General features: G+C 28.4%; 1 protein-coding gene across 3 annotated transcripts in view; it reads right to left on the reverse strand.

The window, feature by feature from the left end:
* The window catches only part of LOC145293107 (uncharacterized), a 199,733-nt gene that overhangs the window by 42,247 nt on the left and 130,916 nt on the right, over positions 1–26,570 (reverse strand). For all 3 annotated transcript variants that reach the window (XM_080139496.1, XM_080139488.1, XM_080139506.1), the window contains 2 exons: positions 14,978–15,277; positions 4,327–4,453 (listed from right to left, as the gene is read on the reverse strand). In XM_080139496.1, coding sequence (XP_079995622.1) covers positions 4,327–4,453; positions 14,978–15,277 — 427 coding nt within the window. The remainder of the gene's footprint in view (positions 1–4,326; positions 4,454–14,977; positions 15,278–26,570) is intronic.

Here is a 26,570-nt window from a genome sequence, read left to right on the forward strand (position 1 = left end):
TACATTAAGTAATGACAGGTATATAATTTAATATTAAAAATAAGCCTTTTTGTGTGCTGAAGAGGATAAAAAGAATTTAACAGCAATTCTTACAAGATTAAATAAACCAATAAGATGATCCTAGTGGAGAAGTAAAAAGCACCAAAGTTATTGATTTGAAGTATATTGTTTTGGTCCACAAAAATTTCTTAAAAGTGTCAATGTTATCCATAAATAAATTAAACATCAATACTAAAATACTCCCCTCTCATTTCTGTTCCCTACATTAAGAATCATTTAAATAATCAGCTTTCTAAAGAAATATTCTAAGTTCTAAAGCATACAGGGTGACCAAAAAAAAAAAAAAAAAAAAAACAGAGGATATTCAATTGTTTTTCTGAGCATTTTACAGTCAATGGAGAAAAAAAGGCCAAACCCCCTAGTGTTTTGAGGTGATGTTTTGAATATAATAAACTAGTTATGACATAAGTTTCATTTCATTCGGACAAAACACTTAGAAAGAAATGAGGCCTAATTAGAATTGGGGCCCATTTTTTTTTGGGGGGGGGGTCACCCTGTGTGTATGTATATATATATATATATATATATATATATATATATATATATATATATATATATAATTTTTTTGTTTTTGTTTTTTTCCCCATTCCAGTTCATGGCTATCCCTTTACACCTACATTCTGTCTGATTTTACTTCATGTTGAGGTAAGTAAATGATTTTTTTTTTTATTTCTTTCCTTTTTTGAAGTAGTGGGGACGAGGGGCAATGGCCAGCAAGAAAGTCACAATGAAAACAAGTTAGATGTAGATTAAAGATTTTAACAGGAAATTATGAGTGAGGGAAGGGGGCAAAAAAAAAAAAATACAGTATTCACCCAGCCTTCACTTTCACCATTATTTTGATATTGAGATGAAAAGGAAAAGCTTTTAAAAATGAAAAACATTTTCCCTGCAAACATGGACGCCATAAATGTGAAGACATCAACAATTTAAGATGATTGTCAATACAAGGAAGATTCATTTTTAATTTGAAAACTTGTCATTTCTGAAACAGTTCTTTCCGGGATAACTATAAAAATCACGGGGCAAATGTTATTTCATATCAAAGTTTAAAAAAATATTACTTAGATATTTTTATTGAAGAAAAACAACTTTGTATGTTTATGCAGGATTCGTGTTATGGCTTGTAAATAATTACATTCATCCCAAATTAAGAAAATCTATGAAATACAAAATGTTTTAAATAATTAATCAGGAAATTTTATTAGTCTAGAAAAATCAAAATTCAGAACAAAAATCTGCTTGTCCAATAAAATTAAGTGTCTGTACCCTGCGAAATGTAGTCACTAAGGAAATTAAGGACACATCTGGCATATGTACATCTAAGTTTGAAGAGGAGTCAACCATGCAGTAACATAGTGACTGTAGAACACAAGAAATTGGCAGTCATCTGACCTACTGTTGACCTCAAACTTAGATATAACACAACCAAAATATACTAAAACATTTGAGAGCATGTTCCAGTATTTATTTTAAGTGTCCAATACATATAATACAGAGTGAGTCATGGTAAACGGATGTTTTTAGAATGCTCTTTGCTCTCCTAGAGTAAGGAATAGGGAGTGAGGAAGGTAGTCTTTATGTACATAAAATTTTTGTTGAAATATTTGCAGTTTTTTTGTTTTTTTTTTAAAGAAAACAAAACATCCATTTCCCATGACTAATCTTGTTTAATAGTATTATGATAGATTGTTTTAATCATTAATAAATGATTTGGATCAGTGATAGAAACAACTAATTGAGTGGCTCTTCAACATTGCATTTTTGTATGCCACATGTTCTGTTACGCATTATAGAAAATAGATAAACTAAATAGAGAAAGCGAATATTTTTTAAAGGAGATATGTGTGTACATATGTAGGTAAAAAAAACAAAAACTTTTATTACTTTTATAAATGACAAAGGAAATAGATGCCAAAACAGAAGTAAAAAGAGCAAAACGTCACATTGGTGACTTAATATTTCCACGGTTTTCTTTTCGTTGTCTCTCATAAAAAGAGAAAAGGTGCTTACAACCCAATCTCAAATCTGTAAATATGATTCTAATTTTATTATGCAGACAATATAAAGTTTTAGTCAAAAAAAAGTTTTATATATTTAAGATTTACACACTTTTGTACCCTGTGAATATTTCTTCTTAGAAAAACACAAAACTGCTAAGAACGATAACTCAATTTGGCAAAGTTATAATCTATAACAGTTTGTTAGATCTAACAAACATGGTCATGAGAGACATTCTATTAAAACAGTAAAATTTGAAAATATCTTTTTAAACCTACTAGCTTTTTTTTCACTCAAAACTTTAAATGACTTTTTTATCCATTAACAAGTTTACATAATTAGGATTGTATTCACCTTCGGACTGATCTTGGGTTAACTCGAAAAAGAAAACAGGATGTTTATTTTTCCTTTTTAAAGAGAAAAGAGCAGGTAAGACAAAGATGGATTTTTATATGCTGTAAATTATATTATTTCATCAAAAACTGAATTTCTACCAAATTGCTCTTTAGAAAGTTTTTTTTTTTTTTAAACTTATATTAAGTTGTTTTAGAAGAGTAATTAAATGTTTGTTTTTTTTATTTGGATTTTGAAAATTTCAGCAAAAAGATAATATTAATCAAAATATAATTATACCTTGTAAGAAATACAAGTTAATTTTCTATTCATTTTAATATTTAAGTTTTTACAATTATTCAAAAATATTGAAAATATAAAATTGTACCAAGTAAATGGTTGCTCCATTTCAAAACTGAAACTTGTTACTTTCAATAATCTTTATGATGAGATAGCAAAATTTGGTGCTAATTCAGAATTAAACTTATTTTCAAAACAAAAATGCAGAAAAATCTTTAAAAGAACTAATGTACGCACCTGTCATGAAAAAAAATATCATATTCCAAAAATCACAAACTGATCAAGTAGTTTTTTATAGCCAAGAAAATCAAATTTTATGACAAAGTGAGATATGTTTTAATCCATCATGTGTAATAAATAAGCATATGACAACTCAATTTGACTATAGAGGTCAAAGTCAACATTGTAATGGCTAGAATTTCCTATTAAAATCATTAAAAATCAAAATGATTTTGTATATATAAAAAAACTACATCAATTTACATAATTTTTTAAATACATCTTTGTTACGTGACAGGTATGTATGTCATACAGATTTTTCAGCAATTTAGTTTTTTTTTTTTTTTTAAAATAGGTTTAATTTTAAATAAGCACTCAAAATTTGAATTAAAACCAGAAAAAAAATGTGCATGTATGTGTGTATATATATATATATATATATATATATATATATATATATATACACACACACACACACACACACACACACATTTTATTTTTTTGTTTCCATTTCAATTTTGGTATACCATCACAAAGATTAATTTTGAAATTATTTGATACTGTGTATACAACCAACAGTTAGAAAAGCAAACTGACTAACATGCAAAAATAAAAAAATAATTTTTTTAAAAATCAGTCACTAACAGGATTTAAACCTGCATCACAAAGGGTCCTTTATGATAATCAGAAAATGCTTAACCCTTCAGTTCACAATTGCACATTAGGTTTCAATCTGAAACGATTATTTAGTGTTTGATTTTCAGATTATAGGCTGTACACACAGTAAATAGAAAAACCAATCATTCCTATAAAAGTTAACATTTCATTATTTGTATATAGCTTTTGGGGGGAGGTATGGCAATGGGAGAGGGATACATACATATACAGTATTTTTGTGGGGTTATGTACATATACAGCTTTTGGGGGAATTGAGTATGTATATAGCTTTTCAGAGTCATTTGCTTCCGTCATTGTATAATAGATTTCAAGCTGAAATGTTGGTTCATGGAGAGAAATGTTGGTTTTATTGAAATAATGGGGAAGATTTTGATAGTTTAAAGAGATGACAAAGATATATCAAAATTGCTAAAACAGCAACAATCCAATTTGGAAATGTTATTCTAAAAGAGAAAAACTTTAAAAGTGATTATTTTTATAGCCAAACATTGTTGGCTAACAAGTGAAGACATTACAAATTAACCTAAATCTTTTATCAGGTCATTTTAATTTTATGAAATTTGTTGTATTAAATGTTTTAATAAATCAAATTGAATGACAAGTATTATTTCTTTTGTTCCACACTGGTTATTTAAAAGAAAGCTTTCATTGGGGTTAAAGCGAGAGGAATGAACTCAATAAAAAAATAATCATAGTGATGAGTGAAGGCCTAGAAGAAAGGAGGGAAATACTTACGAACTAGAACTGGATCGAGAATGTGACCTTGAACTTGAGCTAAGAGAACGTGACCAAGTTTCTTTTCTCTTTTTTTTATCATTTTTTGGACACGTTTCTTCAGCTCTTTCTTTTCTTTTCTTGTCATCTGAAAGAGAAGACAGATGCCATTGTCAAGAGAAAATGAAAATACTTTTAGATTTTTTTCATTAGATGCATTTTGAAATCTTAGTAGTTAACCAATTATTCAAGGAGTAAAACTAACAGGTAGATAAGGCATCAACCTTTATCAGAAATTTGTTTTAATTACAGAGGAATTAAAGAAATCATTCATTTGACCAAGTTATTTAAAAGAGAATATTTATTTACTTGCTTCTGCACGAGAAGCATGTTAAAGACAAGGTTGTTTTTTTAATGAGAAAATCAAGCTCCTAAAAAAAGGGGAATTCTGAATTGAAAACTAAAAATTGCTATTGTCTAAAAGAATTTCTCTTTCACTGAGAACAAAAAAGATAGTGTAGTATCTGCTCTGATACTACACTTTGCTCTTAGCCAAAATGTCTAGGATAATGCTTTCTTGTTTCTGTTGATTGTTCTGACAAGAGATTTAAAATCCCATTAATCAGGATTGTCAATGACTTATATCTGACTGAAATAAGAAAGCTCTTATTTGTAATACTTTATATTATCAATGTATTAATTTTAGGATAAGGATGTTTTTAAGGATCTGTGAATTTGTCTTTTTTCTGTAAATTTTATTTAATGAAGGAAATTTAATGAATTCATTTTTTTTAAAGTGATATGCAATGAAAATTGACCAAAATAAAATCAAAATTTGTGTTCCTTTTTACTCATCTCCCCAGGAGGGTAGAGTTAAATACAAAATCAGTTTTTAAGAGGGGGGGGGTCACTTCCCAAAAGAGAGGAACTTTAACTTTAGATTGAGACAAAATTAAAACTTGTCTCAATCTAGAAAGGTTTCTTCTTCACTTACCAAGAACAAAAAAGATGTAATATCAGAGCAGATACTACACTTTGTTCCTAGTCAATATCTGTCATTAAATGAGGTTTGTTATTTATATAAAAAAACAAAACCACTCACTGAGACAAAGATTTGAAATTATTTTCTTGTTTTAACTGTTTCATGTAATTTCTTTTTTCATTTGAATTGGTCAATTTTCACCAACTCTTAAAGGAGTACAATTAATTTGACTGAAGCTACAGATCTGCCATTAATAAAATTCATCCATTCAGTTTAGTTCATGCCCATATTTGGGTAAGCATGTTAATCCTGATTTAAAAAAAAAAGAAAAAATTAAATTTTATACTTTGTCCACTAATAACAGTAAACCAGCTGTGAGTTTGTCAACTGGTAAAACAACTGCATATAGTCTAACTTTATATAACACACGTGACTCGAAATGTTGCCCATATGGTGAACATTGTTTCTTTTTTTATTCATGTTGAGGTGACAGTTAAATAAAAACATTAAAAAAAAAAAAACATGTTCTGAGCATCTTCTTAAAGAGTGTGTTTTATAAATTCTACAATTCATGCAATACATTAGAATAAATATTCTGGATCAAATCAATTTCAAGCACCCCAGAACGAACAATGACCAAAAGATATTGCCATCATAAGACAATATTTTAACATAGAAAAAAAAGAAAATGGCTGTAAATCTATCTTTTAGGTTATTAGTTGATCGACACGTCTATCACGAGTTTGAAATAGAATTTGCATTATTAAATGTGCACATTAAATGATGTATTTTATTTTGAATAAATACGAGTAGATTAATCAAGTATTTCAGTTTTCAATATTAATAATTTGCATACTGAAATAAGACTTCTTTTAAAAATTATAGAAAAAAAAAATTAAAACATTGTCCACTAATAACAGTAAACCAGCTGAAAGTTTGTCAACTGGTAAAACAACTGCATATAGTTAAACTTTATATAACACACGTGACTCGAAGTGTTGCCCATATGGTGAACATTGTTCGTTTGTTTTTTTTTCCATTCACGTTAAGGTGACAGTGAAATAAAAAAAATTAAAATACAAACATGTTCTGAGCATCTTCTTAAAGAGTGTGTTTCATAAATTCTACAACTCGTGCAACATGTTGGGATAAAGATTTTTTTCATTATAGATTTGAAGTTTTTATTATTAATACCAAATAAAATCCTTAAATTATTTGCAATCTGTAGACACAAAAAAATGTCTTGTGTTCAGAAAAATGAAAATTAGGAAGATGAATTTTGCTACAAATGATAACCTATTTATACAAGTTATCCCTAAGGTTAAATATTTTTCTTTATAAAAAGGGATCATGAAACTGCTACTGAAAAATGTCATTTGATGTAGCTAGGGTTAAAAAAAAAAAACTTAACACAAAATTCTAGATTTTTACAGCTTAAGCAAATTTGTTTTGATAATGTCCTTTCATGAGGTTTAAAAAGAAAAATATACCAATGTTTGAATTTCATATTTTCCACCAGTTTTATTTTTGTTTTTAAATATTTTGGCTTATTAAATTTTATTACTTGACTAAATGGTAGAGGGCTATTGATGCAAAAAGAGGAAACTAATTTTGTGTCTTTACAACATTTCAACAAGTGTAAAATTATGTAGCTATGATGCCCAACACAATCTAACAATTCATATTCACTATTTTATTATGCAACTAGCAGGCCGCCCAGCATCGCCTGGTCATAAAATACGCATTTAAGCATATTTTATAATAATAATTGATAATTTAATAATTATAATAATTGATATTTAAGCGTATTTTAATATTTTAATATTTTGATTAATGCAGATTTCGTATTTATTATTATACTAGCAGGGGGTACCCGGCGTTGCTCGGGTGTTTGTAGGTGTGTGTGCTCGGGCGGGGGTGAGGGGTGTTAATCAAAACATAAGAATAAGCGACGTAAAAAAAAAACTAACGTAAGGCAAACGAACGATGTTAAATGTAAAAATGGGAAAAACAAAAAAGAAAACACGAAAATCTGGGGGGGGGGGAAGTGAAAAATGGCTTAAATAACCCTGCTTCAATATTAAAATTTAAAAAAAAATCGGGAAAAAAAAAAGAAGACATCTCACACCACGATTCGAAGCCAAAACCTTTAGATAATGAGGCAGCGCTCTAAGCAACTGAGCTAAGATGACATTGACAAAATTAGGTTGCTTTTTTTAAATCTTTAAACTAAATCAGGTTCCGATGTCATTTGCACATGCGTAGAACCGAACTCATGAGAATCGAAACCAAAACGTTTAGCTTACGATTTATTTTCCTTTGACGTTAATGCCTGAGCTATGAAAACGTTTGCTGCAAGGCTAAAAATGAAAACATGAACCAATCGTTATTATGCTACGCAAGCATATTTGTAACGCTGTCGTTCAACCTTCACCTAGAAATTTTTTAACACTTTTGCACGGATTTTCCCCGGTTAAAACCCAAATATAAAGTTTTGCATGAGTTCAATTACCCTATATATTAAGTTTCATGTCTGTAGACCAAAACCTGGCAAAGGAGTTTGGTAAACAAAATTTTTTAAACAAATATATATGCATACATAAACATATATGGAAAAAGGTTTGTATTTACTATAACTTTTTTACGCAAATATTACGCAAGTATAAATCATGTAGAATATCTGCATGAATATAATTGTAACAGTTAACTAAAGATGATCATCCCATAAGAAAGCTAAAAAAAAAAAAAAAAAACTAATAGGGAATTAATTAAAGTGAATACTTAAAAGAATATGCAAATTTGCTACATCTTTTGCAGATGAATGCAATTCCATGATCCATATATAACAAAGTTGTATTTGCATTTTAAATAACTAGAAGAAAAGGGGTTTTAATATGAATATCAAAAAACACAAAGTATAGATTCTTTTAGTACTGACAGTAACCAAAACTATCATTCATTCATTTTACAAAGATAATGAACCTTCCAATATTTCATAAGAGATTAAAAGAAAATTATTTTCACTAACTCCATAAAACATTTAATTACTTGTTTAATTTCAATATGGAACATCTCTTAATTCAGTACTTATGCAATATAAATACTGTTATCATTGGAATCATCTAAGTAGTTTATGGAAAGCGCTGGAAGGTATTAAACTAAAGTTTGATTTTCCCCACAAACACAAAAGTTGGCCAATTTTTTTTCAACAAATAATATATTTGTCAAGATAAAGTTATTATAATGTAAAATTAATTGAAAAATAAAAATAATATTCTTGAATTATTAGATAATTTTTAGAAAATTTAAATTCAAATCAATAAAAAGAAAAATCTTTCATTGTAAGTTTTATAAATACATATTTTTTAAATAAATTTTTATTTTTTCCTTTTATGATAAATATTTAAAGATATTTTTTCAGATAATGAATCAATGTTAGCAAACAAATGTTATAAATTTTTTTGTATTAAGATTATGGCCTCAGTGTTTCAGCACTTTCCAGAATTTTCTGTAAAACGCCAGGATGATTCCAACAATAGCACAATACTAATATTTGCACGATTACTTGCATTTGAATGCAGCATAAAATATCAAGTACAGATAAAAAAGGTTTTCATTTGATCCAATCACTATTCATTCAAATAGCAATTAAATCTTCCCATGATAATATAGAAAATAATGACTACAAACTCAAACATCTCTTAAGTTGATCGACTTGCCTGTCACACTAGTTTGAAATAGAATTTGTAGTGTTATATATGCACATTGAATGATGCATTTTAAGATTGTGTCCTCTTGCATAAATACAAATATTCAAGCATTTCATTTTTTAATATTAATATTTAAACTTAAGCTTATTTTTGTTTTAAAAATTCTATTAACATAAAGAAGAAATTAAAACATTGTCCACTAATAACAGTAAATCAGCTGTGAGTTTGTCAACTGGTAAAATAACTGCATATAGATTTTTATATAATACATGTGACTCAAAGTGTTGCCCATATGGTGAACACTGTTTTTTTTTTTTTCATTCACATTGAGGTGACAGCGAAATAAATAAATAAAAAAAAACGTTCTGAGCATCTTCTTAAAGAGTGTTTTTCATAAATTCTATAATTCATGCAATACATTAGAATGTAAATTTTGGGATCAAATCAATTTCAAGTACTTCAGAATGAGTAATGACTAAAAGGATATAGTTTGCCAGAAAAGATTGTTTTTTTTTTTTAATTTACTTCTGGTTGAATCATAAACAAAACCATATAACTTTGCCTTCACAGATTATTTGAAAATAGAGTTTACAAAATTTTACTATTAAAGAAAGAATTTATTTACAAAAAGTTTTACTAATGGCCTAGAAAAAAATAAATAAATACAGGGTCATTTACAAAACCGTTCGAATCATACACAAAATACACTTTTATGAGTGTCATCAGATTTTTAGTAAAAGTTCTACTATAAAATAAAAATTTACAAAATATTTTTAATTAAAAATGTGCATACGAAAAACTGACCTTGTACCTAATTCCTCCATCGTGGGGAAACAAATAAGAGCATTGCACAGAAAATACCTTTTTCAAAACTAATTGATTTTTTGGGTTAAGTCTTACCTGTCCCCGGGTCAGTGGAGGAGAAATTTTAATTTTTGTCCCAATCAGCAGAGCCTCCTTTTGGGAACTGATTTTCACTACATTAAAAACTGACCTTATATATAATCTACCCTAGTGAAGAAGAGGCAAAAAGCTTGTAATTTTTTTTTTTTATGTATTCTATAAATTTCTAAGGTTGGTTCTAATGTAGCATCCACCCATTCACCCTAAAAAAGAGAGGGCACTCTACCTTAGAAAATTTTAATTGCATCAGCATCGGATTTTTTTGTTTGTTTTTGTATTCTTACTAACATGATGCATCAATCATCAAAACTGAGAATGATTAAGTGTGTCAGAATTTTGGGGGAGTTTTTGACACCCTTAACACAAAACTGCAAATAAAATCTACAAAACTTGTAATTTCTTTTTTTAAAGTGAGTTGCTTGATTTCTTTATGGAACATACTTCCAAAATAAACTAAGTTTTTTAAAAAAATAATAGAAATATTCTTTCTTTTTCAGAGAAAAGTGTTTACAAAGTGCATGCGAGCTGATGCAGCCATTTTTTTCTACGTAATTAAATGAATTGAATTTTACGAATTAAATTTTTTTCAGTTTAAAAATTTATCAAAATTTTTCTATTGGTTCAATTTTTAAGACATTTTCAGGTTTAATGTGAAATTTTATGCTCTTTCCAAAGACAAACATTTTTTTTTAATTCACTCCCACCCCTCATTTTGAAATGTCTATTAAAAAGTAAATAATTTTCTTACCCAAAGTTTATATATCACAAATTGAAGATAAAAGATCAATAAATAAAATAATCTAATTTAAAACAAAAACAAAACAATAGTTATGTGCAAATTTACCTGTAAAGTTAAAAGTTTAAAAAAAAAAAAAAAAAAATCATGTTTTTTTTAAGTTAACCTCACATTTTGAAAATATTGTCATGTAAAACTTGGACACCTACATTAATTTTTTTCTATTTCATTCAATGTTTTTTTTTTTTTTAGATTTTTGGAAAAAAAAAAAATTCATTGCATAAAGAAATCAAATATTTTAAATCAAAAACTCATGTAATTCTTTAAGAAAAAAAAAAAAGAAATGGAAAATTTGTAGGTAGGGTTTTTTTTTTTTTTTTTATAAAGTAAACTTTGATGAGTGAAATATGATCATTTTTCAAATACGGTGACCCACACTTGACTAATTTGATTGTTGACAGTAACCACATGTCAGAAATTCAAAGAGGAGATAAGACACATATCAGCACTTCAAATGTTTGTTTCTTTATATAGTTGTTACTACCGGAAAATATATTTGGTCTGTGTTGTTTTTACGTTTTTTTAATAATTAATTATGACGCTTTTCAGCCTCGTTATTTGTCAACTGGAAGAAAGGAAGGCAACTCCGCTCTGCGACCACATGTTATTAGATTTTAAAACCGCGGTCTTTTCGGATGTTTGCTTAAAAAATTCTTTTATTTAAAAAGTATATAGAATATAAAATATAAATATGGACAAATTCTTATAAATGAAGAATGGAAGACCCATTGATTAGTATTTTTTATAGGCAAGTGATTTTTTTGGAATTTATATATATTTATTATAATTGGAGCAAGTTAAAATTTGTTGAATTTCTTGAAATCTTTTTTTAAAGAAAACTGATTTTAAAAAAATATTGCATATTTTTCTATTAAACCTTTTATTATTTTAAAATTTGGTCTTTGCTCCTTTTATTGAAAAAGAAATTAGGTTTAAATTACATTTTTCAAGTAGTTATAAGCTTCGAAAGATAGGGAGTCTAATTATTCAAATTTTTTTTAATGGCGACATCTGACACTACTAAAGAATGATATAAAAAAAATTAGTTTAAATTCCTAGACTGCAGCTTTGAAAAATTTGCAACCCAAAGGAAGTAATTTTTCATGATCGCAAAACTGTAAATCTGATACAGAATTTGTTTTTCAATATATAAATCATTTCAATTGTTCCATGTATTTTTAAAAAACGTAACTACTTGCAATTTTGTTAAAAATGTAACATTCATAAAAGAACATAAAAAATTAGTTATTTTCTTCAAATATGTTCTTACAAATTAATCATTTCTTCATCTACTACTTTAAAATAAATAAAACTGAGGATGGGGGCATCTCTAAATAGAAAATAACATTGATATACAGATATACAAATTGGAAGTACACAAAATGACATCCCTAAGTTTAACAGTGAGTATTTATTGTTTATAGCTCAGAGGGGCATTAAAATTTTGTATGAGTGGAAGAAACAAGTAATTAGGAGAAACTCATTTCTGGCTTGATTAAAATTTTTGTAAGTCAAAGTAAAATATTGGAATTCTAAACAAAAATATTTTTCAACCATACAAGTTGAAAGAAACAAAATTTCCATGTTGAGTTATTTTTTATTTGCCTCCCCACAAGAGAAAAATTAGACACACGATAGAAAATCCAGCTACTAAAACAACTGCTAGATTTTATTCGAAATATAAGTACATCTGTAAGGTACGTGCAAAATGAACAGCCAATGCTCAAAATGTATAAATATTATGACCTCTCCCTTTACTAAAAATCCACCAAAAATCAGGAACTTAATCACTTTTAATGAAATTTTCAGTGTTTATCAAATAATAATAATGGAATATAATGAACACATTTCTATTTGACTCCTAGTGGAAACGTATTATTTTGTTTAAACAAAAAACACCTTTACTATGTTATAGGTTTCAGTAGTAGTAAAAAAAAAAAATTATAAATTGTAACAATAAAAAGAAAAGTTAATTTTTTCAGGAGCATTATGAAAAAAGTCTCTAAAGTCCATATTAATGAATTCGATATACCTCGAAAAATTAATTTCTCAAACTAAGGATATTATCATTGAATTAAGCATTATTTAACATTTTCACACAAAAAAATTATAATTGTGAAAAATATTTCCCCTTTGTTTTTTAGATTACAGGTTTCACATAATTTTTATATGTAAGATTCTAATATTTTCCTTGCTGGAATGAACGTGAAACTTTCAATGTAACAATTTTTATAATCTGGAAAAATAAAAAATTTAATTTAAAAGCAGGAAGACAGAAAAATTGATTAAAAAAAATAGTAAAAATTATACAAACGTTCATGATAGGAATGTACAGATGCACAGCTTTGGGGGTGGGAACCAGCACTCCCTACCTCCCTCCAACTACCAGATGTCATTTTCAGACAGTCTTTTGACTTTCTGAGCTTCAGTAGAATGCATTCTTAGACGACTGTTTTTGCTTGTGCAAAGCCAGAATCTCTTGTTTTGGAGGCTAATCAAGCTGGGTTTTTTTGTACAAACAAGGTGTTTTTTTTTTTTATTTAATTCAATATCTTAGGACTTTACTAATTATCTTTGAAATAGACTCAGAAAACTAATATCTTACAATGGATTTTTACAATGAATCTATAACTTAAAAATTTAGCTGCATTTGTCAGTTTCTGAATGTTGTCATGAAAACATTTTTCATTATAACCTTTTTTTTTCAGGTGTACGAGGGGTGTGCAATAAGTAATGCCCCTGACTCACTTCCCATAGCAGTAGAGCAACAAAACTTGGCACAGTTATTAGTCTTTCTCTACATAGGAACCACCCAGAGTTATGCATCTCTCATTGTTTGATGCAGCTCTGGAGACCGTTTTTTTAGAACACCCCAGGTTGGTCCTACAACCACAACATGACTTCAGAAATCAAGGCTGCATCATCTGGGAAACGCTTTCCTTTCAAAAACAACTTCATGGCTGGGAAGAGGTGAAAGTCAGAGGGTGCAAGGTCAGGAGAGTAGGGAGGATGGGAGAGGATTTCATAACCACACGCCCATGCTTCTGATGTGGCAACATGCGAGTTGTGGACCGGAGTATTGTCCTGCAGGAGGAGGGTACCTTTGCTGATCTTGCCCCGCCTCTTGATTTTGATAGCTTCCCTTAATTTCCTCAAAAGTGAAGTATAATAGGCTCCTGTAATTGTGGTACCCTTTGCCAGGAAATCTGTCATCACTACTCTGTCCTGGTCCCAGAAGACTGTGAGTATGACTGACAGCAGAGGGCTGCACCCTTGCTTTCTTTGGAGGTGGTGAGTCCAAGTGCTTCCACTGCATTGACTGGGCTTTGGTCTCTGGATCATAGTGATGGATCCTGTGTAATCTGTCTTTTGAAAAACTTTGACTCATATTGGCACATCTCCAAATTCATCCTCAAGCACTTGACGCGTTCTCGCTTTTGGAATGGTGTGAGCAACCTGGGAATTCATCTGGCAGACACATTCATATGCAAATGGTCATGAATGATAGTTTCCACAGACCCTGTACTAATCTTGACATCTTGAGCTATTTGGCGAATAGTAATGCGCTGATCTTTCAAAATGGCAGCCTCAACTTGACGGACAGATGCCTCATCAATGGCAGATGGGCGACCAGGTCTGGGAGCTGTTTCCACAGACTTCCGGCTATGTTTGAATTCACGATGCCAGCGTTTTACAAGGTCATATGACGGGGCATTATCACCATAAGTTTCATTTCATCAAAAGTCCTGTGGTGTGCATCCTTTCAAATACAAAAACCAGATCACTGCTCAACATTCAATAGGCTCCATTTCACACCCGACTCAGTTCAAACACCTGTAAAACACAAACCACAATTAGTTCAGAGCTGTAATTTGCCACATAACCCGTAGAGATATAAATCATTGCACATGCAAAATTTCAGCTAGATCAGACAACTGGAAGTGGATCAGGGGCATTACTTATTGCATGCCTTTCATACAGATATTTTTTTTTTTCCTTTTTGAAAATAACTTTAGGCTTTAATCTTTCAAATACTATCAAAAAAGTAACCTATAAAAAAAAAAATTAAACCAGCTTTCAAAACTATGTCCCCCTATCGTTTTTCTGTCATTTTTACCTGTACCCAACATCTGCACTTCCTCAGGTGACAAGCAATACCATTTTGTCCCCTCCAAAAAAAAGAAACCTGAGAGGATGAGCTTGGAACAAAAAAAATAAGTTAAAAGGCGAGATTGTATTAAATGGTCATCGCAAAAAAAAAAAAAAAAGAAAAAAACTTACCTAATTTTATGCCATCATTTTTATGTTCTTCGTCGACTTTTTTCTCTTTCTTTTCTATTTCTTTTTCTACATTATTTTCATTAACAACTTTAGCCTTTTTCTTAGCCATTTTGTTATTGATGATATTAGACGGTTCTCTAACTTTAGAATCAACTAAAGGAACGTTCTTTTCGATGGTCGCCTGCTGGATGTCTTTATCGACCAAAACTTCTTTTACTTTATCTATAGTTTCACTGGACTCTTGAGAACTTTCATCGACTGAGTGTTCACTCTCACGCTGTTTTCTTTGCAATTCTTCTTCTGCAAAAAAATCGGTAAAAATAAAGAAGCATTAGTTTACTCATGCTTTTTTAATAGAAATTATATGTATAGATAAATAGTAAACTCACACGCTCCAGCTTTTTTTTTTTTAATGTATTATTTGACAATTTAGCCTAATTGATGGTAATTCAAAGATATTAAACTTTTTTTTATATAAAAATGAGAGCGGGCGGGGTCAACTTAAAATTATCAATCCTTTTAGACAAATAATTTTTTTTTTAAATAAAAACATTGGCATTAATATTGAACAGCATTTTTACTTAACTTAAAAGAAACCAAAATACAGTGTTTGATTTAATTTTGTATTTCTTTAAATCAGATTTTTTTCTATTACATTTTTTAATTCAATAAATAGGCTTATTTGATAATTAATTTTGAAAAATAAATTTAATGTACAAATCAGAAGAGTACCTAACTCAGCAGCAAACAATGTTTAGTCACTAGGAATATATTTCTTTGTGCAAAAATCAAAATCTATCTATATAATTATAATACTCAAATGATCTTGTAACGGGTGTTGTAACCCAACATTCAGTTTACGACTTCCAGTTGCGCATGCATACATGAACAAACAATCAACGCGACAATAAAACGTACTGTTTTATTGTGTACATTTTCAGCGTCCCAATTGTTTTGGGGGGTTTTTTCACATTTAAATTATCCAAATAAATTGTTAATACTTTCTGCATTTTTTTTTTTTTTACATCGTTCATTTCCGTATTACGTTTAAGTTATTTTAACGCAATTTTCTTACAAATACATCTACTTTAACCCGTTGACAATCATAAGAGCATTTTACGACGATTTACCCACCACCTTAATTTTTTGTTTTAAATTTATTCTCCATTTTTTAATACATCTTTCTTAAAAAATATTCACACATTTTCTTCTACACTACCAACATAAATAAATAACCCCGAAAATGTTTTTTAATTTGTGTTACAAATAAATAATCAACGTGACAATAAAACATATTGTTTTACTGTGTATGTTTTCAGCGTCCCAATTGTTTTTTGGGGGTTTTTTTCGCATTTAAATTAATATATATTAAAATTTCAATTTAACTAAGTATTATGGTATTTGTTCAGTGCACATTTACCTATAAGTATGGCAAACCACTTATAATTCAATGGCTGTAAATTTTTTTTTCAAAAATAAACAATTATAAACAAAATGACTTGTAGAAATCTATGTATATTTTTTTTCATTTTAATATACTTTCATAGAAATGTTTCTGTTATGTCACAAAAAACTATTTTCTTTTCGTCACAAGTGTCACGCTCATACATTAATTCCATAACTAATATAACATACTGATCCAACGGGTCACGGCTAGTCTAGTTTTAAGTAAAATTAGTAACGTCATTATTTTGTGTAAATTTGACAGTTGGTCAAAAGCGTTAAATATAAATAATGGAAGTAACGTCTTTTTGCTTTTGTTTTGTTAGATTACGATATCTAAACAAATATATTTATTACAAATTTATTATTTTAAAATAAATATTTGTCTGCTGGGACTTTTTTTTTTTTCTGAAATATGTAAAGTCAAATGGCTAAAATATAAGTTTTACATTATGTTAACATAACTTATTTGTTATAGGTTCCCATATTTTTTTTTTGGGGGGGGGGTCAATCGCTGTTAAAATCTGAAGGCACTAGTATCAAATAAATCATTTTTACAATATACTTTTAAATTGGTGATTTTGATATTTTACAGATGGTAATAACCATGTACCTATATTAAAAAAAATTTTTTTTTTTAATTGTAACCTTATTCTAAATTCTATGCTTAAAACTGATCATTCAGAATTATCGAATTTAAATCTTTTAAAAATTATTTTGGAGAATTTTATTTTTTAGCACTTTAATTGATTATATATCATTGAGAATTTTTTTTTTCTTTTTTCTTTTTACAAAACATAATATAGAATTCATTTCTATTTACGAATTCAAGTAAAAAGCGAATATTGGGGGGGGGGGGATGTTGCTCAAATATAATTAATGCAAATATTTGTAAACATTTTGGTGCTTCTTCATTATTGTAGCGAAAGTCTGAAATCGAAAGTGAAACCCGTAGTATCTAATGAACTGACATGTCACAGTAATTAAAATATCCAAAACGCACAGAAAATGAGGTAGAATTTAATAAAAAGAATTTCCGAAGAAATTAGAAATTTTATCTATTTCCATTGTGTTTACGGCCATTAGCCAAAATCATTTTTTTTGTTGAATCATGAAAGACTTAATTGACATGACAATTAGGTAGATAATATTGTTTATTGTTGAAATTGACAAAAAATGTAAATAATTGTGTTTTTAATTAAAAATTAACTTTTCGGCTGTCGGATTTCACTATTACAAAGAATCATCCATTTTATCAGCCAACCTGTACAATGAACACTCTGCATAAAATTTTTTGGTACTTTTGCAGAAATTGACCCAGATCATCGTGATTTTCCATCAATTATGGCTCGGGCTTGACCAGTAGTCACCGGATGAAGCTGAGCAAAGTAACAGACACAGACAAATTTCAAAAATAAACCAGAAAAAAACTGAAATACAATAGAAAATAAAAATCTACTGTAAATTTACTGTATATATATATATATATATATTTTTTTTTTTTTTTTTTTCAAGAAAAGTTGAATTTTGTATTGTTTATTTACATTTCAACCGAACACATGCATCAGAAATTGGAAGATTATGTTAGGTCTGTATGTATTAGCCAGTTACTGTCGGTGAAATCAAGAATCTGTGGAACGTGTACAAAACAACTGGTAGTACTAAATATTTAGAGAAAAATGGACTCTTTCCTTTAAAGATGTTGCAATTGTGACGGTGTTGCTCATAGGATGTAATGTAGTATTTTTATATCACGACTGAATATGTCCAAAATGGTGTTCGAAAGCTACATAACATAGTGGCATCTGTTGTTTCAAACCTATGATACTTTGGTCCAGAGGAGAATTTCTGCAGTCATTTTATATATGGAGATGATTTTGAACCAAAAAAAACTTAAATATGTTAAAAACACACACACAAAAAAAAAAAAAAAAGAAACCATTCAGATAGGTAAAAGGGTAATTATCTTGCCTTTGTTAACATTTATTTAGGTATGAGAACTAATAAAGGCAGAATTTTCGATCATCATAACAAATAAAAACTTGTAAACTGATTTATTGTAATTTTTGCATTATCCTCAAGCAAAAAGATTCTAAAACCGGTGAATTTTAAAAAAATTACCCAGAAAGTTAAAAACAGGAAAAATGGAACCACATGTTATTTGTACATATTTTGATGTAAGTAATGAAAATACATTTTTTTAAATTCTCAAAAATCAAATAATTGATCAATTTCATCAATTTTAATTCAGAATTATTAAAAAAAAAAAAGCTGAACTATATATAAACTGAAATAAAATATACAAAACAAAATAATTCCTATATATCTCACCTCCCAACGCGATAATATTAGAATATGGGGGGGGGGGCAATTTTTTTTTTTACGTTTAAAAATTTACTGGAATGATGAAATAAAATATTTTGGGTCACAAACATTGCCAATTATTTGGAAAAAAGTTAGAAAATATTAAAATTATTAAAGTTTTAGGGAAAATGTTTAAATTATTTACTTTTGATAGTTTTTGCCTGTAATTTCAAACGATTTTCAAAATTTTTTTTAACGATTGAATTTTTCAAGGTTTGTGAAAAAAATGTGGAAGATTTGATCTTAAACTTATTAATGAATAAAATATTTTGTGACGTTCAAATCAAATTTCATCTGTATTATTTATTCAGTGTAAAATGTGATTAAACCCTGGGCCTTCCTCCTAAATATATAGAAAAAATTATGATAGATTAATTTAATTTTACTAGTTTTAACTTGTATCTTTTGTTATGGGCATCAACAATTTTTTTTTTATACCTATTTTTGGTTTTGTTGGCTATTGTTAAAAATGTCCGTTTGGGTTGTTTTTTATTTATATAATGAACCATCTTTTATGAAAATATTTTTTTAAAAATATTTTTAATAGTTTTTTTACAAGAGTGGTTAAAAATACTTCTTTGTTCATTATAAATACATAATAGTGAAAATGTTTTGGTGCTTGAATCGGTAGATCGATTTTTTTAAATGTCGTTTTAGACAGTACTTGTCATGTCGAAAATAGTAATATACCCTCAAAATTATAAAAATTCATTGAGTAAAATCGCTATTGTGTTTAGTAAAAAATGTCTATCGCTATGGTCCAAAACAAAACGTCGGCCATTGAAGTGGTAAAAAAGAGATAAGTATTTCTTAGTGTTCGTAATATTCAAGGTGTTCACATCTAGGAAAAATGCAACTTCCCTCCAACATTAACTATAATTTTCTACTCAAATTTTTTAATATACTACTAGGCGGACGTACACGATTAAGGCCCCCATAGCAAAATACGCATCAACTCCGATGTTGTACATAGCATGTTTATTATTTTGAAAAGGAAAGAATTTTGGCATCTGTGATCTTTAGGGACTGCCAAACGAATGTGAAGAATTGTGAAGAACAGAACGCATAATCCCATGATGTCAAACTTGTGTTAACTTTACGAACTATGGAAAAGCAGAAGCGACTTAATGATTTTTTTTTAAAAGTTTGTTTATCTTCCTCAAACTGCAATTAATAATTAATCTTTGTTATAATTTTGTTAGCTTTTAAGATTTACAGTTTAATGATTAATATCATAAAAATTTGTATATTAAATATGAAATAAAGTTTTACTAAATATATACAAGTGTTCATTTGGTTAATTACCAGCTTACATACTTTTGTTTGGAAAAAAGATACAAGGTATGAGAGTGGTCTACAAAATGTTTATTTTTTTTGTGCAATAATATTTTTAATTGGTTTTAATCTGGCGATAAAATAGATGGCAAGAGCCATGTTTATATTAATATTTTTTTTTTAAATTTAAACAATTAAAAAATTTATGTTGTAACAGAACATTTTGAAATAATGGAATTTTAATCTTTTAAAAATCAATTTTTAGGAAGTTTCTTTTTCTTGGCAATTCAACTGATTACAGTATATATTAATTAGAAAAAAAACGCTATTTATAAAAAACAATATTAAATTTATATCAATTTTTTAATTGCAACTTCAAGGTAAGTTTTTGTTTAATATGTGTATTTAAATTTTTAAAAGATAAATATTTTTTACTTATTTGAACTCATATTTCATAAATAGAAATATCGATCAATGTAAATATATTTTTAAATTTCGAAGTGCCTTGTGGTCTTTTTTTTTTATTTTGGCTTGAAGTTTGCGCTTTTCGGATTATTTTGGATTTTTTTTTTTTTTGGACGGAGATCATAGTTAACGATAATTATTAACAGGAAGATTGGTGCAAGTCCGGAAACAAAAACCTTATCGAGTAGGTTTTTTTTATTCAAGAAAATAAAAGGTACTCATGCACTTATTGATCCGTGCTGATATTATTTAGAAAACCATTCTTAACATGAGGACAGGAAGGTGTTGTGTACCTATTCTGTACTTTCACCTAATAATTTAATAAAACATAACTTTAAACTTGAAAATACTATTTAAAAAATAGCGCGGATCAATGAGGGTACTTCTACAGTTTATCGTGGAAAATGGAGACCACATTTTTTTCGAGCACCTGTCGTTAAAAATCAGAGGGAGAAATAAGTATTTTAAACTATGACCAAAGTAGGAAATAACAAAAAGATTACAAAATTGTTTTATTAAAATTATATTTCCTTACAGACTTTTCAATATCTTTACAATTATATTGAGACATTTTTATACAATAAATGTTTTGGTTTTCAAATAGTGCTCGCTCGCCCAGTTTAAACAATTATGAATATGTCTTTTTCATTTTCTGTTTTTAATAATAAAAACATACGTTTCATGAAAAACTTTCCTGTTTTCATTAATTAAATCGAAATATTTCCAATTAAACAATTACGGATATACGTTCTCTAGGGTCTGCCAAACGATTGTGAAAAACGGATCGCATGTTTCCGTGACGTCAGATTTGCGTTAACTATACGAACTATGGAAAAGCAGAAGCAACTTAATTATTTTTTAAAACCTTTGTTTATCTTCTTCAAACTACAATTAATAATTAATCTTTGTTATAATTTTGTTAGCTTTTAAGATTTACACAGTTTAACGATTAATAATATTATAAACATCTGTATATTAAATATGAAATACGGTTTTACTGAATGTCCTTTTGGTTACCTACAGGCTTCCATATTTTGTTCGGTAAAAAGAGACGAACAAAATATGAGGGGGGGGGCTACAAAATGCTTAATATTTGTGCAATAATATTTTCAAATCGGTTTTAATCTGGCGATAAAATAGCTGACAAGAGCCATGTTTATGTAAAAAGTTAATATTTAAAAAAAAATTCAACAATTAAAAATATATGTTGTAACGGAACATTTTGAAATAATGGAATTTTAATCGTTTTAATCTTAAAAATTAATGTTTACGAAGTTTCTTTTTCTTGGCAATTCAACTGATTATAGTATATATTAATTCGAAAAACGCTATTTAAAAAAAAATGTTTCATAATAGAAATTTCGGTGCTTCTACACTTTATTGCCGAAATTGGAGACGCCGTTTTATTTTTTATTTCACGCACCTGCTGTCCAAATTTAGGAGAGAAACCATTATATTATAAACTATGGCTGAAGCATGAAATAAACAAGAATTTAACTGGCGAAAAACGACTGCCTCCGGAAAGGAAAAGAATAAATTTACCTAAAATTAACATTTATTATATTGACCCTTCAAAAGTGCTTTAATTTTAAAAAAATGTATAAAATTATTTGTTCGAAAAAACAAAAAAAGCTATTTTATAAAAATCCAATGTTTTCATTACAAAATTTTTTTTTATTAAAAAAATTTTTTTTTTTTTTACGCGAACTTTTCAATGTTTTTCCAATTATATTTTGATAAATTTTTATACAATAAATGTTTTGGTTTTCAAATGGTGCTCGCCCAGTTTAAACCATTATGAATATGTCATTTCATTTTCTGTTTTTAATAAAAAATAATAAATAAATAAAATGTTCCATGAAAAACTTTCCCGTTTTCATTAATTAAATCGAAACATTTCCAATTAAACAATTATGGATATATGTTCTCTTTCACTTCCTTTATTTACTTTTTTTCATAGTTCTTTACGGGAGTTTAATTTCTTTATTTATTTATTGTTTACTTCAGTCATAGTTTAATATGATTTCTCCCCTAAATTTGGACAGCAGGTGCGTGAAATAAAATGGCGTCTCCAATTTTGGCAATAAAGTGTAGAAGCACCGAAATTTCGATAGATTTAAATATATTTCGTTCGAATTTCGAAAGATAAATATGGGGGGGGGACGCATTAAAAAAATATTTCCCCTCATATTTTACGGAAACTGCATTTTATATGTAATTTCATTCTAAAATGGATAAGTATCGAAAATTTCACGAAAATCTGACGATTAGTTGATTTTTGCTAGATTTATTAAACACGGGTATGTTTTCACGTTCGGAATGTCTACTACATGGGAACGTTATTTTAAAGCGCTAATTATGTAAACATGATTTTCGTCTCGCAATTTCATTATTTTCGTTCGATGAAGAAAAAATTTTTTTTAATTATTACTGGTTTATTTTGCCCTTCGGGTTTGTTTTACTGTACACAGATCCGAAAAAGTTGTCACAAAACAAATATAGAACAAATAAATTATCAAGGGCAAGATAAGTTACTTTTCTACTCAACTGGATATGTTTTTAGTGTTTATATTTAATGTAACACGTTTATTCAGCTCGAAAAATATACAGTGTTTACCGATGTATTGGAAAATTTTAAATGGCGGCCGACTCTTTCTCGGAGACGGTAAGTTTGGGAAAAGGAGTTATAAATAAAAAAAAAGTCAAAATACTGTTAAAAACCTGCCGAATATATGTCAGCCAATGTCACGGTAACATATATTGAGCGAGTTTCAGTTTCTAATAGTATTTTGTCTGGTTTTTTATTTATAACTCATTTCCCAAACTTACCGCCTCAGAGAGAGAGAGTCGGCTGCCATTTTAAATTTTCCAATCGGTAAACACTGTTTTTCGAGCTGAATAAGCATGTTACATTATATAAAAGCACTAAAAACATACAGTTAGGTAGAAAAGTAACTTATCTTGCCTTTGATAACATTTATTTGTTATATATTTGTTTTGTGACAACTTTTTCGAATCTATGTGTACAGTAAAACCAACCCTGCCCTTCTTTTAAATGGTACAAAAGTTATACTGATAATATTAATTTATAATAAAGTTACATCGTATTACATATAGGGTGGGGTAATACTACTGTGGTGAATTTTGACGGTCCCTAATAATTACCTATAACTATAATTCCGTACCCAAAGAAAATATCCATAAAAAAAACATAAAATAATCCGAAAAGCGCAAAGTTCAAGTCAAAATAATTATAATAAAAAAAAAAAAAAAACAAGACTACACACGCCAAAATTGTTTCCTTTTCAAAACAATGAACGCTCTCTCGAACGTACTACTGCTTGCGCACAACATCGGAGACCATGCGTATTTCGCTATGGGGCCCCCTAATTCGTGTACGTCAGCCCACAAAATGTTTTAATATATAAAGTTTAACGTAATTAAAACTCATCTGAAATCATGTTGGTGCTAATGCACTTACTGATCCGCATTATTTTTTAAATCCTGTTTCCAAGTTTAATTAAAGTTTTATGTTTTTTTATTCAATTGTAAGGTTAAAGTACAGAATAGGTACAAAACATGTTAAGAATGGCTTTTTAAATAATACTATTTCATTCTCCAAAAACGATTATTAAAGAAAAATAACGAAGATAGATTTTAACCCTTTTGCACTGAAACTACTTCTAAACAAAAAGTCAGGACAATCGAGTGAGATTCGTTTTTGTCAAATTGTCTTTAAAATTCTTAGCAAATGCTTAAATGATTTTATAAAGTCCAAATAATTTTTAGTATCAAACAATGTCGTAAATGTAAATCTTAAATACTATTTAAAAACAAATAAACAAAACAAAAATGAAAATAACGCCGGGTTGGCACATATATAGTATGCGTGCATACACACACACATAATTCGTGTGTGCCTATGGGCTCTTGTCAATCATGTACGCATGTGCCCGCTCTTTTTATGAAAATCGAAAAACTGGGTCAGCGTTCATTGTTTAAAAATGTTTGAAAAAAAAAAAAAAAAGACGTTTTATATCATCACGGTGGTCGAGTTTTGACATGCTCTCAGTTCAAAATAAATTAAAAAAAAAAATACACGAGAAATTAAAATAAGATCCATCGGTTCATCAATAGAACAATTGCGAGTTGCGCGATCGAAAAAAAAAAAAATCGCCCTTGTGCAGTTTAACATTCCTAACAAATTACGAAAGCCATTTTTAACATGGGGATGAGGGGGGGGTATTTGATAATTCTACGAAATTCTAAAATAATAACAGTTTTGGTACTTATGCACTTATGCTACCGTGCTGAAAAAAAAACATTTAGAAAGCGATTTTTAACAGGGGGGGGTTGTAATTATTCTGTACTTTCACCTAACAATTTAATAAAAAAATTACAAAACTTGAAAATATTTTAAATAGAACGGTAAAATAAGCATAAAAGCATCACATTGGGGGGGGGGCTATACTAAACTGCCGTAATGTTTACACACAGCGGTCTAGAAACATAGCCGCCGAGTTTAGTTTTATGTAACAAGGGAAACTAAAAAAACTACCATAAATACATATTTGAAACACAGATTCGTTAATTTGGACGGAGGTGAACGAGTGAACGAACGACTAATTTGGGAGTCTCACTTTGCTGTGGTTTTCTTTGTTTATTCTTAGCCTCGTCTACTAAATTAGTGTAGTAAGATGATTTCCTCACAAAAAAAAAAAAAAATGAAAAGAAATGCTGGTACTTATGCAACTACAAACCGTGCTGAAATAACGTCATTTTTGTTTCTATACAGAGACCATTGTGTGTAAACATTGCACTACTGACAAAAAATAATTTTGAAAGCAATATTTGATTTTGTCCAAAACTTTCGTTTTAATTCCACTTTTTTGTAGTTCAATGTGATAGCAGGCAGTTACACAGAAATCATCGCAGACAATTTTCCAATCTCTATATTAAAAACTATCAGACAAGATATAGGGTTTCTTGTAATTATTGGAATCAAAAATAAGTAAACGCTACTTAGTTTTGAGGAAACACAGCTAAGAAATTAGTCAAAAATAATTTATTTTGTTTACCTACTCATGTGTGACGTATTTACGTTAAAAAATTAACAGAAGTTATTCACATTTTAAGTTCCATAATTGTTACAAGGGTGAACCCCTTATTACTTTACTAACAACCAATAATTACGGAACTTAAAATAGTATACTGATAAATTTTAACGCAAATACGTCAAAAATGAGTAGGTAAACCAAAATGGTTTTTACTTATTTCTTAACTGTATTTCTTTTAAATGTTGTCAATAATGTTTATCGGTAAACTATTTATATCTTAAAATTATTAGCTATTTATATTTTTTTAATGTGTAAACATAGACTATTCTGAATTATTTTCCGAGCAATGTCGAATAAATACCGCTAGTTAATAAAGTGAGATGGAATGCATTATTATTAGTGATATTGAAATCTTTAAATTAGAAATTTAATAAAAATCATTTATAACGAAAAAAAATTGATTCGAGTGTTTTTAGCCGGCGTCACTATTGTACCAATGAACCGCCATTTTATTATTAGTTTCTTGTGTACTGTACTATGAAGAGAAAGACAAAAACACAGCACATGACTGGTTTTTAAATAACAAAAAAAAATTATGTAGTAAAAGAAATCAGTTTAGTTTCAAAATTTAAATAGATGCTAATTTATAGTTTCATAATAAAGTATGAAAGATTTTGTCAAAAGGACAAAAAAAGAAAAATTTACAAATATGTCCCCCATTGAACGAAGAGAAGACGACCTCCAACTAAAATTTTAATTTCAAAAGGTTTTTTATGTCTAATTTGATTAATGTCAATCCATTAAACAGAAGCATTAAGCCAATAAGGTTTCTTTTATATATATATATAGATATATATATCCAAAACGTAGAAATAACTTTTATAAAAGTAATTAAAGATAAAACTTAATCTCTCTTTCTTCCAAGCCTAAATAGACTTCATTTTGCAGGGAAATCAGTTTAGCAGTAGTGTGGCTATAAAATCGGGGAT

Source organism: Euprymna scolopes, chromosome 2 (genome assembly GCF_053919585.1).
Source record: "Euprymna scolopes isolate OS-2025 chromosome 2, ASM5391958v1, whole genome shotgun sequence".
In the NCBI taxonomy this organism is placed as follows: Eukaryota; Metazoa; Mollusca; class Cephalopoda; order Sepiida; family Sepiolidae; genus Euprymna; species Euprymna scolopes.